The sequence below is a fragment of the Coturnix japonica genome, chromosome 1, assembly GCF_054131305.1.
Source record: "Coturnix japonica strain WE chromosome 1, WE-NBRP24, whole genome shotgun sequence".
In the NCBI taxonomy this organism is placed as follows: domain Eukaryota; kingdom Metazoa; phylum Chordata; class Aves; order Galliformes; family Phasianidae; genus Coturnix; species Coturnix japonica.
The window spans coordinates 75201635-75219176 of record NC_140663.1 but is presented as its reverse complement, the minus strand read 5'-3'; the positions used below and the strand labels follow the sequence as shown (position 1 = coordinate 75219176).

The following is a 17542-nucleotide window of genomic DNA, read 5'->3' as shown; positions in this document are numbered from 1 at the left end:
TTCCTTGTTATTTAGTTTGGTTAAATAACTCAACTCCCCTTTACCTTCTTCCCGCACAGCAGGCTGCAGGCTGCACAGCATAAGCAGTTAAAGCAAAGCACTACGGCCTCATTATCACGCTGCTTTCTATTCAAGGACTCTCCCTCTGTTCCCCTCGCCTGCTGCGTGCAGCCTTTATTGCTCCACCCTGGCTCATTAGCAGTGTCTCAGCCTCGCTCCATCTGGCTGTCACCCTCACCACTTTCTTTCCTCTCCCGAGTCTCCCTGTTACTGACAGCCCGTGGGAAAACACGGGGGTTGCGCTGAAAGCCTCAGACTTTACTCTAAACCATAGCAAACACCACCACAGGCAGATGCTCAGGCACAAGGCAGAGTATTATGAGTAGTATGAGGGGGTGCCCACCAGCTAGCACTTGTGCTGGGGTGCTAACAGGCAATGGCAGGTGAGAGGCAAGCGCCACCTCTTCTGAGGAAACTACCTCTTGCTGGGATTAAAACTGCTGGACCGAACCGATAACTGTACCTGAAGCGCTTTGAGAGGAGGTGGTGGGATGCTGCCTGCATCTAATTGGCATGGGCCCTGCCAGGTGCTGCTTCACCTCCGCTTTCCTCACTTGCTGAAGGGCACTGAGGATGCAGCAGGGCTCCTGCTGAGGTGGCAGTCTCCCATAATTGAGACAATTTAGGCAGCAGGACTGTACTGAGGTGTGCAGTAGAGCGCTGTTGTCTCCTCCTTTATCCTCAGGGATAAGCTGGCTCTGCGGGAGGCAGAAGTCAACTGGTCTGGAAGGACTTTCATTGTTTTTCTGTGCCTTGCGTGATTGCTGCAGCTGCTTCTGTGTGCCTGTGGATGTGTTTGCTTGCATGTATCCGTACATGTAAGCCTAAGTATGCATATGCTTGTATGGCAGATGTGCATCTGACATACACTTTTATATACAATTATATATATATATATATATGCACATATTTGTATTTCTGTGCAGCATGAGCTAATATATAAATTGTGGCTTTTACACCTTAAGTTTTTCATAGCACTCTGTTGGCTAATGGAATATGAAGGAAACAAGTTCCCTCTCTCTTCATATACTTGGGGGAAAAGCTTTTCCCTTTAGCTGTGCTGCTGCTTCTCACCTCTGTTGTTCTGTGAGGCAGCCTGGCTTGACCTCTGTCAGGTCACCCTCACACTGAGGAATGCTACTGCACGTTTCCTTGGTCTCATGGCATTGTGTGCTAGGAGTTACCAGCCCTGTTCCCAGGCTCTGTAGAGCTGAACCCACTTCCAGGCTTACCAATGCTACACAACACGTTGCTGCCTCCCAGATCCTTTTGTCCACAGATATGGGCATGTCCCTCCCTCCTGCATGGGCTCTGGTGCTCCTTGAACCTTTCTCCCAACTAACTCAGCTCCCTGCAACAAAAGAAAACATCTGGGAGCGTTTAGAGGGGTGGGTGGTAAAGCTCCCTTATGTTTTCACTACTTGAGCTGCCTTGGTGTGTGGCCCACTGGTACCAGAGTCTGGGAAGTGACAAAAGCATGGGGCATAGAGCAGGGGGAGCAAGGAGCAGGGAGGAGGGGATGGCAGCAAGCTGTCATATTTACTGTATCATCAGACAGTACATATGTGTGCTGTCTGCAAACATATTACAGATTGCTGTTGGAGACAGGACCCCGGGTAACCTTTGGGCTGACCCAGTATTGCCATCTGTGTGTTGCTGTAAGCTCAGTCTCCAGGAGCGAGGAGTATAAATCTCTCCACCTACAGCAGGCATTCGTGGCTGCTACATCCTTTATGGAAGATCACTAGCTAGCTATTCATACAGCTCTAGGAAGCTGCTTTTGTAATTTAATGCATCTTCTATGGCATTGACATCTAAGGCACTTGGTCTCTCTGAGAGTTTTTCAATGCAGGCTGAGACTTCCTGGAATGGAAGACACCCATTTTTCTCTGTTGCTGAACTGTTCTTTCACATCATTCTGCTAGCTTCCCATCTGCCCTCCACCTCAGACAAAGCTTCTAGTACCTCATTACTAGCTTTCTCCTTGTTACTTCACTGCTAGCTGCCGTTTTTTGTTGTTGTTGTGTGGGGGTTTTCTTAACGGTGGGCCACTGAGGAAGAATCACTGTTTCTGCCTCCCTGGTGGGATGTTGCCCTGCAGTGTTTGATCTGTATATAAAAAAAACCATAAAATCCAGGATTCTGTGGAAGAAGAACACTCTGAGTATTTGAGTATCTCTTCCTGGACTTTTTAACGTTAAGAATACCAAGAGGAATTTAATGTTTTTCTCTCTTTTTCTCTCTTGCACAATAACTAGAAGGAGAATGGAGAGTTCCTGAAACAATATTACACAATTTTCACAATGGTTTTCTCCCTCCACAACACTGAATGCTGAAGAAAATGGGGAATAAACTAAGCAACAAAAACAAAATAGTTGGAAACAGTCTGAGGAAAATCATCCCATCTTTCTCACCTCCTGCACCTCCATTCTTCTGGCGCTTGTGAAGTTGCTACTTCACAAGTTCTCAAGTATTTCACAGTACAAATAGCACTTGAATTTCTACTGTAAAAATGATGAACAAAATCCAGCAACTTGATAGAAGGAAAGTTACCTCGACACACATCAGAAGGAGGCCAAAATAGCACCCTCACTTTTTATTTCCTCGCTAAAGTCATCTCTAACAGTTACCACCTTTCCTCTCGTATAGACACTGGCAACTTTGCAAGATCTCCCCACTTTCCTTACAGGTTCTGCCACTGAATTCATGACCACGGGTAAACCACTTCTTCACTCTGTTTCTTAGTTTCCCTACTGCAAAACAGTGCTAATAACACTCACCGATTTCGGAATAACTTTGCGATGTTAAAATATTCATTGCTAGCAAATCCTTTGAGATCCTTTGAGGTGAAGCTCTCCAGTCAAGCAAAATGCTTTTCTAGCAAAACCAACCTCCATCTACTATCACATGCCCGTACATACATTATTGAATTTCATCTTATATTTTGTTTCAGTGATGTATTCAGCTCATCTGTGTAACAGGAACCAATAGAGAGGGCCAAATTTAGAATTCAGCCACAAATAATGGATTCTAAACTTAGCATTATATTAATATCAGCAAGAACGAATCTCGAGTATCTGAAAACTGTGTTCCAGATTGCTGCCTGAGAATTTCATTTGAATCTCATGACAGTAACAAGATGAGGGTAAAAAGACTTTCAAAATAGAAATTTGCTTTGTTTCCCTGACCAAATGCAGCAGGAAATCAAATATATGTGATTTTATGATAAATCTATTCTTCGCGGAAAGAATTCCACAGAATGCACTCAAATTTTGCAAGAATTACAACTGCAGTGTAATAAACCCAGAGGTGGTAAACAAGGAATGACAATGGTTTTATACTTCTGCATTACCTCTGCTAAAAAAACCAAACCAAAGCAGAACACTTATTTTTTTTCCTGATACTTTGATTAATCTGACCACACACAGCAGAAACTACACTAGGCTGCCTGTCATACTAAGACAGATTTGCATAGTTTATTTTCTTTCTGTTTAGAAGGTCATGCAGGTCATGGCCTGAGCATTTTAATTCAGTTTGAGATCAGCAGAAGAATACAACCCTACGTCGCTTCTGGGTCTCTGGTCCATTTGTGTGAGTGGGTCATTCTGCTGCAGTCTATTTCTGGTGGCAATAGAAATGTGCAGTGAAAGCTGAGTCCAAGTTTTGTGCCTGGAATACAGAACTGGGTTTTGAATACACCACAATGAATACACCCATGTGTGTATGGGTGGGAGGAGAGGAACGGGGGCTTAATATAGGGCCAGGACAGAACCAGCTGCAAAATGTGGAGCTAGCAGGTAATTCTGTTCTGCAGCCTGGCATGGCCCCAGCTTCCTTCTTCTTAAGTTTACTACAAAAACTCAGTAATTGAAAGGTAGCAGAATGAGATCCCAGAAAGTTGTTTCATATCTCACCTGCTGATTATCTTTTCCCCCATGTTCCCCAAGGTATGCCCCCTTAAATCATTCTGCCTTAAATCATTGTATCCTACTTCCTTCCTTCCCATTTTCTCCTGCTTTCAAATTCATTTCTCTTTTTCTTGACTCTCTCTTGTTCTCCTCAGGCTCAGTGGCTAGTTCTCTCCACCTCTCTGAATTACTTGTCATTTCTCAGCTGTCACAGCCCCTCCGAGCCTTGGCCTTTTCTCTGCTTATTAAAAGGGCTTTCACTCTGAGGGAGTTTTCAGTTCCTGTCTTAAAACAAACACATTTTGATTATTTTAACAAAATCTGACTTTGGCAAAGAAAGTCAATCAAAGAGCTTGACCGTAACCTTTTAATTTGGCTGCGTTTGTGTTTCACTCTGAGTATGGACATGTATGTGTCTGAAGCAGTCAGTTCCTGGCTAGAGGTTTGTCAAGGTTGGCAAGTGGTGTTTTATGGACAAGTGACCCTGTGTGCTTTCAATGTAGCCTGGTTCTTTAAGAGAGTGACCTGGACCTCCCCTCACCCTCTTCTATACTTACTGTAAAGGTATAGGCTGGCATTTGTGACTCCCAGCTTGTTGGCAGCCACACAGGTGTAGTTCCCGTAGTGCTCCTCAGTGACGTTGGCCACCATCAGCAGAGACTGGCTCCCTGTGCTCTTTATCTCCAGACCGTTGGCACTGTTTATCCTGGGAAGATAGGAGAAGAGGAGCACAGTGCAATGGCCGTTGAGTACTGGGGAGGAAGCTAACACCCTTCAGACCAGCTGGCAGGTGAGGATGGAGGCAGGCAGAGAGAAGACGTGAGAAGAAAGAAGCCAGAGAAGGCACTGATAGGAAGCAGGAGGAGGGAATGAAAGGAAAAAGAGTGTAGCAGAGAGGAGTGACACTGGTAAAGCAGCGGAGAAGAAAGAAAAGCTGAAGGAAAGGGAGGAAGCCTTTATTCAGCACTAGCTTACACTGGGAAATGAATTTACTACGGCCAACTGAGGGCTAGTTCATACTTGGAGCAAACATTTTTAGTGAAACACACCAATTAATACATTTTTATATGAGCATTTACAAAAGCCGAGCCATCCCTGAGCCTGCAGACGTGGGTCAGCCAAAAAACTACAATAATAACACTACCTTCTAAATGCAATGTAAAATGTTCAGGTATAAGGAATAGATCCTTTTTCTCCTTTTCTCCCCACGTGCAAACCTTGGTGGCTCAAGTCTCCGAGATGGAGGCATCTTATACCTGCCCTGAAAGGAGACAGCTAGATTGGAGTTACCTACTTGGAGGCCAACACTATTTTTTTTATCTGTATCACGATCTATTTAACACATGAGCACTGGAAGGAAGGAAGCACTACTAATGTCTTAATTGTGAATTGCTCCATTACTGACTTAAAGGCAGGACCTTAGCACTTCCTTCAGCATCTTTGGTTTAGAGAAGGATTGCCTTTTCCAGTCCCAACCACACTGCCTCTGTCTGGGCTGATGGGACGATCTTGACATGGCTCACAGAGAGCAATTTGCTTGAGGAGAAGAACTGAGGATGACAGCTGATTGTCTAAGGATGCCCTACTGAGTGGACTGAAATGGAGAGCGAAAGGAAAAGGAGAGCTAATGGTCTTACCTGGTGTCATCCCTGTACCACTCAAAATCAGGCGTGGGCACTGCTGATGCCTCGCAGCGGAGTAAGGCTTGTCGTCCTGTGGCCGCCTCATTGCTCTTGGACTCTGTGATGGTGGGAGGGTCTGCAGGAAGGAAACAGTGGGTAAATCACAACTTTCATTTAGACGGAAAAAAAGTACAACTGCTTCAGGAACTGGCTTCCTTATACAAACCATTGGGGCTGATGGAGGACTACAGCAGCTGTATGCTGGGGCACATCCAGCCCCTGCTCCTCTGAAAATTATCTGCTCTTTGAACTCCTCTAATAACTATGCCAGCATTACTCCTTAGCATGCTTCTCTTCAGTGGCAGTGAATAAAGCTCTGTCATAATTGCACAGGCATATGCAGGTAAAGTTGAGGTTAATGATAGACTCCTGCAATTCATGAATATTTACCTGTGGATCTCCAGTTCACATGGCCTTATCAGAAAGAAGATGATGAGAGAAAGAATTTATCAATGGTAAAGAAGAAAAGCAGAAGCAAAGGAAAGAAAGCAGGAATTCAGCACTAGCATAAAAATTAATTTCCATATAACCTTTGCATTTAATATCAAAACTATAATAAGGAAAGGTTGGTCTCTTCTCCCAGGTAACTAGCTATAGGACAAGAGGTTATCACCTTAAGTTGGGCCAGGGGAGGTTCTGATTGGATTTCAGGAAGAATTTCTTCTCCAAAAGAGTGGTGAGGCACTTGAAATAGCTGCCCAAGGAGGTGGTGGAGTCACCATCCCTGGTGTTCATGAAACATGTAGATATGGCACTTAGGGACATGCTTAGTGGGCGATAGTTGGACTGGATGATCTTAGGGGTCTTTTCCAGCCTCAGTGATTCTGTGTTTCTTCAAACCGTGTAGATGTGGCACTAAGGGACACAGTTAGTGGGCATGGTGTTGATGGGGTTGATGGTTGGACTTGATGGACTTCTAAGTCTTTTCCAACCTCACTGATTCTGTGATCAGTGTGCTCTGCTGGGGATGGGTCTCGGTGCTGGCTGAAGTACCAGGCAGGGTACCAGCAGCTTCACTCTCAGCCCTGTGTTCAAAAGGACAAACTTGACGAATGAAAAGGCAGGATAATTTCCACCTGGCTGCTGAGAGGGAGTAGGCACCCTGTCCGCCATCACCATTGCTCACAGACTCTGAGCCAGATGCCGTGCTGAGGCTCAGGCCACCACAAAACATCCTGCCTGTGCACAGAACACAGTGCTGCTTGTGTCCGTCCTGGCACAAGAAGGCCAAAAAACATAATCAAAATGGATCGTGCCTGTCAAATATAAAAAGATAGTGCTGTCTGGAAAACGTACTGAGAGAAGTTTGTTGTGAGCGCATTAGCCAGCTCAATGTGATCCTTTTCCTGACCTTAATCGGGATTTTATGCAGGGCTTTAGGGATATTGCAGTGCGCCCTCTAACATCATAAATATTAATGAGTGTACAGAAATAGGATCCTGCATTCAAAGGCTGTGGGTTCACGTAAATATTTTAATTTGGGAAGGAGGAGGGGTAATAAAAGGATAGCGAAGGTGATTTTTTAAGCCTCTTTCTCCAATTTTTGGCTCAAGCCGTGTACCCTGCTGTCTGCTGGGAGAAAAGCCTTTTCCACTTCAATGAACCCAGTGCATACGATGAGTCATGCGATGAACAGAACCTTTTTGTGGGCCCAGAAAATGCAGTCGCTCCGTGTTTGGTCTACGCTGCTGGGGGAGCCAGGAATGGGCTCCCTTTGCTGCTCTCCCTACTTACTTCCCCAGGCCTCAGTTTCCCATCTGCAGTGTGCCAGGGCCATTACTCAAGAAGCCTGAAGGTGGTGGTGTGAGACCGAAGCAGAGAGATTCTGCTTGCTCCTGCAGTCAACCTGCCCGCTTCTCAGCCTCAGAGATGAGGTGATAAGGGATGGTCAGGAAGCTCCTCACTTGGAGAAGGTCCCATTTTTCAATCTTACTGTGATTTCCATTGCTTCTACTGCATGTGTAGTTTAAGAAAGCAACATAAGGAAAGAAGTATGCAAATATCTGGATTTCATCCCCCAAACAGGACCCATTTTTGTTTTTTTTCCTGTGCATCTCATGACTTCTTTGAATCTATCCCTGTGCTTGGCAATAAAAGGTATGTCCTGCAGGAAAATAATATTTGCTTACATTACACATTAGGCCACGTAATAATACTGCAATACAGCATCAGATCTTATTTACATATACCATGACAGTAAAAGGATCTCGCTCTAGCACAGAAACTGATTTGAAACAAAGTCAAAATTGTACATAGACTTTATCCAACCATGCTAAATACAGCACTGAAATTATGTTTCATAGAAATATCTGATAACACTAATTGCTTCCAGTGGAATACCTCGGGTTTATAAGCTCAGTTGTTTTTGACCAATAAACACACAAACAAACAAAAGAACAAACCCACAAACAACAAAGCAAACCACACATTTCATGTAGAAAACAAAAAACTTTAGTTCATGAAATCTGCTACTGCAGTTTCACACTAGTGGTTAAGCCTACCCATGAAGCAGCTTTTACTAAACTCCCACCATCCAGTTTTCATAGAATCACAGAATGATTGGAAAAGACCCTTAAGATCATCTAGTTCCAACCTCTCTGCTATAGGCAGGAACACCTAATTATCCCTGAAGTGGTCTGGATTGCAAAGATGCTGCAGGGACCACAAAAGCAATGCCTGGAAAGGAAGAAACAGAGCAGGCAGGGGGGTATATTCCTGTTAAATAACTTGTGCCAAACATGAGCCATACACATACAAGGCGATAGGAATGAAGGTGGTCTGACATATTATGTGTGACTGCAAGAAGAGCATACCTGCAGGGTGAGGTGGACTACCCTCTGTGTGTGCATGGGCAAAGTGGTCTGTGCCCTGCTCAGCAGAGTATTACCCGGCAAGGATTCATGGGAGCTGGAGTGGGGATGTAAGCCACACGGCACTGCCTCTGAGTGTTCTGAGATGGATAGCAGGCCCCTTTTGCCAAATGCTTTCCTGTATTCTTTTTTCCTCTCCTTTTCCTATATATTTTGATATTTAAGGAACAAACTCCACCCTATGGTAAGCATCTTATAGCTCCCCCCCATTTCAGATCCTTTAACATGGCCCCGGGGGGTGTCTCCATTTACCCCACAGCCACCTTTGCCTGTGGACAAGGATCTGCTCCCCGGTGAGGTACTCACAGTTCACAGTGACCCGGACTTGCTTGACATCTGCTGAAGCGACCTCATTGGCAGCTTTGCACTCATACTTGCCCGACTGCTCTCGCGTGATCCCCAGAATCTCCAGGTACTCCTCCTCACCTTCAAACTCCCTTCCTGCAGAACAGAAAAATACAGGTGATGGCTCTCCGGTAGGCATACAGACTGGGGAAGCCTTTTGCTTAATTGCTATGGAGGAACAATCACAACAGCGATTCTGCAAATAAACAACAGCCACTGAGGGAGCTATTTCGAGGTTATTTCAGACGCCGTATCAGCAAGATATTTGCATTTCATTTAGTTATTGAAAACTCAGGTTCAGGAAATTGGGAAGGAAGCACAAGTGGTAGCACAGCGTTGCACAGGCTGCCCAATAGACACAATCTCCATCATGTGAGGCTGGAGTGAGTTCTGTGCTATAAATGAGAGAAGTCAGCCCACTGATGTGCCTGACCAGGGTGGCTGGCTCCCCAGATATGCTGGTGCACTGTCAGCAGCCCTTTCATCACTGCCAAACTGGGAAAAATTTCTTTTTGCCTCTCAGAGCAGCTGCCACCCTGAAGAGACATCGATCAGACCATGCTACATACAGTTAAACACATCCAAACCGAGAAATAAAGTGTCATTTGATCCGCAGAGCCCAATAATCATTACAAATCCCCCATCTACTGTACATGAAATGACATGTTTAAGCTGTGCTGCCTCGCTAGGACAGCTCTGAAAGCTGAGACTTGAGAATCAGGACAGATTTCCCCTCCTACCTCCCGAGAAAACATCAGCACAACAAGGGCTCCCTTTCAGGTTTCTAGGAGAGCAGTCAGTTTTTCCAGTGCAAATCTGTCCAGGAGATGATTTCTGCTCAAAGGGTGCTGAGCACTTCTGAAATTGTGCCCACTTCCCATCAGCACTAGTTTGGTGGAGCTCAGCCAGGGCCGAAAGGACGGGACTGCTCTTCAGCTCTGCAGCACTGAGTTAAGCCCCACTCCGGAGCTCAAGTCCCCTGTAACCACCTGAAACAAATCCTACCGCACTGGCACTCGGCTGCTGCAGTGTATGAGCCCGGGTAGGCTGGGTGCACCGCACACACAATGAGATTTGACTTCTGCACCAGAGACAGGAACTCGAGCAACTTCAGAACCTGCTCAGAAATCTGTCTATCACACAATTATTTTTGCCCTTTTCTTTTTTTCAGTCAATTTTCAGAACCATTCTAGGTGAAAACCGTTCCCTGTCATGGAGACGCAGCACACGGACCTATTAAGCCCATGCAAAGACAAGCTTTGTCCATTCTTTCAGTGATCCCTTCTCCAGCTCCTACCAGATGTTCAGATGAGTGCATACCTCACTGGTACATCTCAAATTTCCAACTGCTCTGATAAAGGTTTTCTCATCCCCTAGCAGTCAGCTGAGATGCCTTACAATGACAGAATCATAGAATCACCAAGGTTGGAAAAAGACCTCCAAGATCATCCAATATTTCCCCACCAAAACATGTCTTTTAGTACAGCATCTAAACCTGCGTGTCTTTCTGCATGGCAGCATGTATTTTACAAGGCGATCCATCGGCAAAGCCCTGGCAGTGCTCTGGGACACTGCTTCAATCTTGTGCTGGTGCTTATGGACAACCAGGGCTGAATTCCTGGAGAAGGAGGTAGGGCAGGATTTGCATAGGTATTTTTCAGTGGGGTAACTCATGAATACGCCTGGGTATATTAACTCCTGTAGGAGCAGTGCTAGGTCAGACCTGGTATGGGAAGGAGCTTCTGCATCCATCAAACCCATTCCCACACTTCAGCACGACACAAGGGTTGTTTCCTGGTGATGGCCATGCCCTGCTCTCCACTGACAAGCTCCCCAGTCTCTCTAGACAGTCTGTTCCCATGCTTCCCTGTCCTCACTGCTGGAACCGTTTCCCTGCAGCCTGACCGAGTCTTCCTTGCTGCAATTTAAGGCTATTATTTTTGTCTTTGCCACTACAGACAAAAAGAACAAATAAATCATTCCCTCCTTCTCTGCAATAGCCTTTTATCAACTTTAAATCACTTCTGTTCCTCCTTTGGTTGTCACTGGCTTTTTTTTTTTTGGCTGAATAGTGCCACGTCTTTCAACCTTTCTCTATAGGTGGGGTTTTGTAGACCTTGATCATTCCTGCTCTTTCCGTTTAGATCTCTCTGACAAGCTCGCATATTCCTGGAAGTGCAACACCCTAAACTGTACACAGCATTTCAGATATGAAGCACTACCACAGCTGGACACAGGCAGAGGATTGCAACACTTCTGCACTGTGGTGCTGTTTTCGCAGCCAGTACATCTCCTGTGTTTTTGCCATAGCATGAATCATTTAGGGTTGGGAGGCTGGGATCTCCTCTAATTCCCACATCATCTTCTAACACACCACTGCCTGCTAATAATGCTCTTTGAAAATGCCACCCTCAGTCCGAGCTGACAACCACCACTCCACTCCTCACACAGGCAGCACTCCCAGTTGGTAGGTCAGCCAGTTGACTGGAAAGTTAATTGGACATCCAGGAAAGACTTACAGGGAAAAGGTTAAAACATAATTTGCCTTTGCTTTGCAAATCATTTGCTTTGCAGTCCTGCTTTGTGTATATACAGGGTTCATTCCAATTGGGACTTACTTCTCCTGCAATTTGCCCTTGTCACAAGACTGTCACTGTAATGAAAAAAGGGTTGAGGGTGACTTACCAGCTCTAATGGAGTGGCACCCTCATTAGGGGTGCTGCTAAGTCTGTCTATCAGAGCACTGCATCATAGGGGCTCCAGAAAGTATCCTAAGAAGTACACAATTTCCTAAGTGAAGATATTTTTCAGCTCCTCTCTGATGTATACACATGCACTTAAAACCATGTGCTGTGTCCAGCAGAAGGCCTTCCAGCAGCAATGGACAGTCCTTCCCAGCAGGTGATGCGCATGAGGAGCTGCTGCTTCACCCAGTGGCTATCTACCAGCATGTGTGAAAGGGAGGCTTCTGTGTTAAAAGGAAGCTGAAGATACCACCAAGCCTATTTAGCTCCTCATTCCTCTGCCCCAGGATGCAGATATGAGCAAACCACTGAAGGGGAAGTTTCTGTGACAGGCTCTCTGAAACAGTGGTGGTGGTATCACTGTTCTTGTCCCTGCAGCAGTGATCTGTTTCAACCCTGGGAATCAGCATTTTCCTGTAACACCTTGGTTAATCCCACTTGCAGGGAGGACCCCTTTGCTTGCAGCCCTGTCCCCCTAGAGTACATTAACCATTCCTAACAAAGAGCATTTATATAAAATTGAGGTGTCATAGTACGCACCAGAGAGAGAAAAAAGATATATCACGGTGTGTTAGAAAAATGTCAGGTTGTGATACCTTGCACAGAGCTGTAGAGATGTTTTCACTAATTCACCTTGGCAGCCAGATTAGGTGAGTCATATTAACTCTAACCTCCAAGGCAAAGCGAGGCGGGGGGAACAGAAACACAGCTCCACACACGGAGCAAATTTACAAATGTTTCGGCGCTGAAGCCAGCTTTGGCAGGGAGCTGATGGTTGTCACTATGCAGTTTATCAAAGCGGGGAGGGAGAAGGTTGGGGCAGTGCTCTCTGGTGCGTACAACAAAGAACATACTCTGTTAGGTGAAGAGCAGGGCTGCCAGCTCCTGGCAAGAGAGCTGCTCCATTCCCCACTAACAGAAAACGTTTGCCTTAAGTGCGCTACCAAGGGCCACAATCCTGGCCTCACTGCCAAAACCATCCTTGCTCACAAGGATGTCCCCAGGCTGTGTTGTCTTTTTTGGGGCAAATCCTTTGCAGTGAGGGGCCTTCCGTGTGTCCTCTCTGCCTACCTGCCTCAGCCACATTTCATATCCCCTGGGTTCATAAATTACATCACGAACCCTAACAGCAAACCATCCCTGCAGTGCCAGCCTGCTGGCAAGAAGCATCCTTCTCCCTAGTCCATGGATGTGCCCTCATAGAAGCCCCCACAGAAGCCCCTCTGCATATTATCCCCCGTTGACATGCACACCTGCCTATGCTCTCATCCATGCACCCAAATCCTGCTGTGCAAACAGAAACACAGACTTGGACCTTCCCCATGTGTTTACGGACATTCTAGAAATGGGTGCATTTGCAGAGGTGGCAGCCATGATGTGTGCCGTCCTCTCTTCTTTGTGCCTCCAACACCAAGCTACTCCTTGTGCAGAAATTTCCTCAGTGCATCTCCTTTTATTTATTCCATTGTGTTCTTCTATTAAGCTCAAGCTCCCTGAAAGTATCTGTTTGCATTTGGTATGTGCAAAAAGAGATCAGATGCTCTGCCTCTGTGTACTTCTTCCAAGACTCTTTGAGGTTTGAAGAGGGGAAAGCAGAAGGGGCTGTGTGTTCTGGCTGGGCTATCCTCTGTCTAAAACAAGATGCAAGTGGATGAAAAAGGAGTGCAAATCAATAAATGCCATTTGAAGCAGTGTGTTTTGTGTGCAGCGACTTCCAATGCTGAAGTTTTTATTCCCTCTGCACTGTCCATTTGCTGTTAAAGGTCTTGCCCTCTTAACTTTCCTTCTTCCCTCTGCAACTTATATTCCCTAGAAATAGACTTCTAAAAGACAAAAAATAGCCAAAGGAGACTTAGACATCATTTTCTTGTTTCACATCTAGCTGGGATTTTGTTTTAATTCAAAACTTTGAAGTTTTTTGTTGATCAGCCTCCGTCTCCTTGCCCATCACAGATTCCAATGAGCCTGGCAATTTTTCTGTCCCTTAGCTGAAGAAGCTTGTTTTTAGCAAAGAGATCAGGGGAGAGCAGCAGATGGTAGATGAGCAAAGGGACTGCCGGTGCTACAACGCTACGGCAAGGAGGGAAGGTAGAAAAATGAGCATGGCACAGGATAAGGAGAAAAATAGATGGAGGAAATGAAAGATAATAGAGAGGGAACAAAGAGAGGGACAGAAGCTCAAGCTGGTAGAGGGAAATGGAAACAAAGTGAGATTCTTCAGGGACTGAGAAAAAGAGAAAATGGTGGCCAGATACAGACACAGAGAAATGCATTGAGCCAAAGAATGAGATAGAAAGGCAGGAAGAGAGATGGTGGCAAACAGAGATGCACAGTGCAGAGAGGCACAGGCTGCCATGGAGTCACCACTGCCAGAGGGACAGGAAGAGAGGGGTCAGATGTAATAAGGCAATAATTACTTTGTTCAGGGAGCAAGGCACAGCAGGGTATTTATTGTTCAGGCTGGCCTCATGCCTCCCATGCCCTTAGGTCTCCAGCTATTGCACATAAACCAAAAATCTAGTGCAGAGCCAGTAAGGGCTCTGGCCGAGCTCTGGTTCCATGGATGCGAATGAGTCAAATCAGGAGGAAATACCCTGGCATGACTTTTCCTGGCGCTCATGGGACCTTGCTCATCGGTGATCCCATTTTCTCCTTATGTGCAGAGCTGATTGCTGCACCTTTCCAGCCACAGATCGTGTCCCAATAGCTCAGAAAGCCTGCAGGCCACATGGGAACCCTCCTCCAAACCCTATGTGCCTAGTGTGCAAGTACAACAGCTCTGGATGAAAGCAGCCTCTGTCTCCAAATCCCCCCTTTTCATAAATGACCACTAATGGTTGTCTCACGCACACACCACTGGGTGTGGGCACAGAGCAGGTGTGCAAAAGACCACTATGACTTAACAACCTAATACATGTTTTCTATTAAAAACTCACATGCGGACACAAGAAAGGGAACCTCTCTCTGAAATACCCAACTCTGGTTTTGTTGAATCAGAAAAAGTTATTTCATTCAGTCTCAACTTGAGATGTCCATCTCTTTTCTTCATCATCTTCTTTTTTTTTTCCCCCTCTTTCCACACACCATTACTTACTGAATTGGACCCAAATTTGCTAACACTTTTTTAATGAACACAAACAGCTTTTTTTTTTTTTTTTTTAATAGCTGAACTGCTCTTGCACAAAACTTGGCCATGATGCCAATGTATAAAGTAAATTATCAGCCGCAAGGTAAATTAAGTCATCTAATATCACAGCTACAGTACTATGCTCCCTAAATGTTGCACGCTGCGATGTGAGTTATGTAAGGACAGTGCTAAAAAACATCAAGTCCTAATCCCACTGCCAAGAAAATGACATGCAAACATGAACAAACCAATAGTTGCATCGTTCCCGCATCCCCAAAATTGGAGGTTGCTTTACAATGTGAGGCAGACATCATAATCAACTAGAGGAATCCCTGCAATGGCACCAGATGCTTGAGTAAAACTATGCTTTAGAAGGGAAAGGTAGAGAACTCCTCGGGGCTGATGAGACTGAGCTAGAGTAGCTAATAAAAAGCTGGTTGAAAGCAGGAGATCCAACATGGAATGCCAGTGCCAGCCCAGCGGCCCAAGCTTAGGAGTTACATGATGTGCAGTTATGGGTGGTAGCACAGCTGGGGTTTGTTGCCCACTGTGTTAAGCACAGGAAGGCAATTTAAGCTGAGACCTGCTGTATGGGACTGGGGTTTTCTGCATGTCATAGAGACTAATGAAAGGTAACTAAAGTACAAGAGAAAGCAGCCAGCCATTACTGTTTCCAGTGGCTGGGTCACCTGGCTTCCTCTCTCATTTGGCCTCTTCTACTCCTTCCCCTACAAGTTCTCCCATCTTGGACAAAGCACTCATGCTATTGTTAAGCAGTTTGAAGACAAATTTGACAAGTCCTTCCCTATGGACCCAAAGCCAAAGAAAAGATAACAGCAAGAAGTTCACTCCGGGGCATTTTCCATAAAGCACAGCTGGACCAGATTGCTTCTGTCCTGCCAGCAGAGAGCGGGGATGGACTGCAATGACCCTACTTTAATTCTATAAACCCTTATGTCAGGCCCAGTACTTTGGGAAACCTCATGTGATGGTGCTCGGTGGTACTGGTTGTGCCAGTCTGCCAGTGTAAGAACTACAGGGCTGGTCTGTGCTTGGTGGCATCTTTAAATATCCTTCTTATGTTCTTTACAAGAGTCCTGTGTCCCACGTAGAGCAAGACATGCTCAATATACTATTGTGCAAGAATCAAGTGGCGTGCTTTCGTTGGCATCCACAAAAATGTTTCCCTGTTTTTAAAAGCAAGTTTGTTGTCTTCTGTGTTATAACCACTTGCACTTTTTGAGATGAAGGGGTAAGAATGAACCCAGAACTTCAATGTAGCTTAAAAATTATAAGAAATATAAAAAATAAAAATAATTATAATATCTTTATAAAAATAAAGATTCAATTTGGCTCACAGAATTCCACACTTTTATGTTCCAAACATGCAAAAGGCCTAAGAAATCACAGACCGCCCCAGATCTACTTGAAACAGGAAATAACATTAACTTAGAAGCTTACACGTTGCTGTTGTTCTTTTTCTGCAAGCCAGAGTGAATCATTTCACTGCCAGATCACACAGCCCCTGCATCTCCTGCTTTTGCAAGATCACAATTCCTGTAGCTCATCACTGTTCTCAGTGAGGCTATTCTGAACACTGAGATCACAACTAAAACGTAAAGACCAGGGATTTCCGTATCAGCCTGGATCTTTCCACTGATCTTTTACACAGCTATAGTTTTCAACTGTTAGAAATGGGGTCAAAGAGTTAAGCCACCCCTCAGCAAGATTTACCCTTTCAAAAATATGTCAGTGTGTTGTGACGCCTGGCGCCAATATTTGTATTGGTGGATTAGCTCCTTTGAAAAATCATTTTGTTTGCTTTCCTGTTGGCCACTCTCCCTGCTGCAATGTTTCTCAATTAGGTGCAGAACAGAGACTGCCTGACACCATCCCCGTAACTGTCATTCATGAAAGGAGCAAGAGGAATATTCTCCAGGGGACATGAGGGATTGGGAGCTGAGGCTGGGTGGCTGCTCTTAAGACAGAGTGTGCACAAAGCACTGCTGGGTATCTAAACAAGGATCGCAGAGGTTTCTAGCAGGGTGGGGTGTGCTGCTAAGATAACTGCCTGGGCTCGCACACTGCAGGAACTTCTGAGCAGTTAGGCTGGCTCCTGTGATATTATCATCTGAGTTATCTATCTGCTGTTGATTCATAGTGATAGTGGTTCAGATAAATGACTGCCTCAGCACAGGGTATGTAATTCCTGTGCTATTAAACACGCCCTTGCTTTCCAAAGAATAGAGAGTCTCTCTCTGAAACTAGCAAGGCTGACTGCAAAGGAGGAGGAAGGCATTTGCTCATCTTGCAGCTTATACAATTGCACAGGGGAGATAAGCACCGAGGAAATGCAGGCCCTGATTTTGAGATCTTCAGCTCCAAGATTCTGCTCTTGCAGTTTCAAGTGTAGCTGCTGGTCATCAGCTCTCCTGCAAATCACGGCTGCAAGTTAGATCCTCTCCCACCACGAAAATAGGAGATCAGAAAGGGAGAAAGCAGATGATGTGTAGAAGAAACAGTTTCAAACCACCTTCCCATTTCTTCCATGTTACTTTGTAAGACTACAAGAAAGTCTGAGAAAAGAAGCCAAAAAGATATTTCATTGCCTTTGTCCCAGTTCCCAATGCTCTTTCTTTCCATGGCACTGACAGAAAACTTCAACAACTGTACTGGATACAGGGTACAGAAGGCAGATCAAAAACACTGACTGAGAGAACACAAAACCTTCATTTAATGTGCCAGACTCATTGGTTCCTTTCCGCAACCTTCCTGAAGAAGCAGGGGTTTCATCAGCATGAGAGTT

The 17542-nt window shown here is 45.3% G+C and overlaps 1 protein-coding gene across 5 annotated transcripts in view; it reads right to left on the bottom strand.

The window, feature by feature from the left end:
* Window positions 1–17542, bottom strand: part of LSAMP (limbic system associated membrane protein) — a 913158-nt gene that overhangs the window by 19107 nt on the left and 876509 nt on the right. For all 5 annotated transcript variants that reach the window (XM_015875995.3, XM_015876028.3, XM_085544928.1 and 2 more), the window contains 3 exons: window positions 8827–8961; window positions 5606–5726; window positions 4526–4674 (listed from right to left, as the gene is read on the bottom strand). In XM_015875995.3, coding sequence (XP_015731481.1) covers window positions 4526–4674; window positions 5606–5726; window positions 8827–8961 — 405 coding nt within the window. The remainder of the gene's footprint in view (window positions 1–4525; window positions 4675–5605; window positions 5727–8826; window positions 8962–17542) is intronic.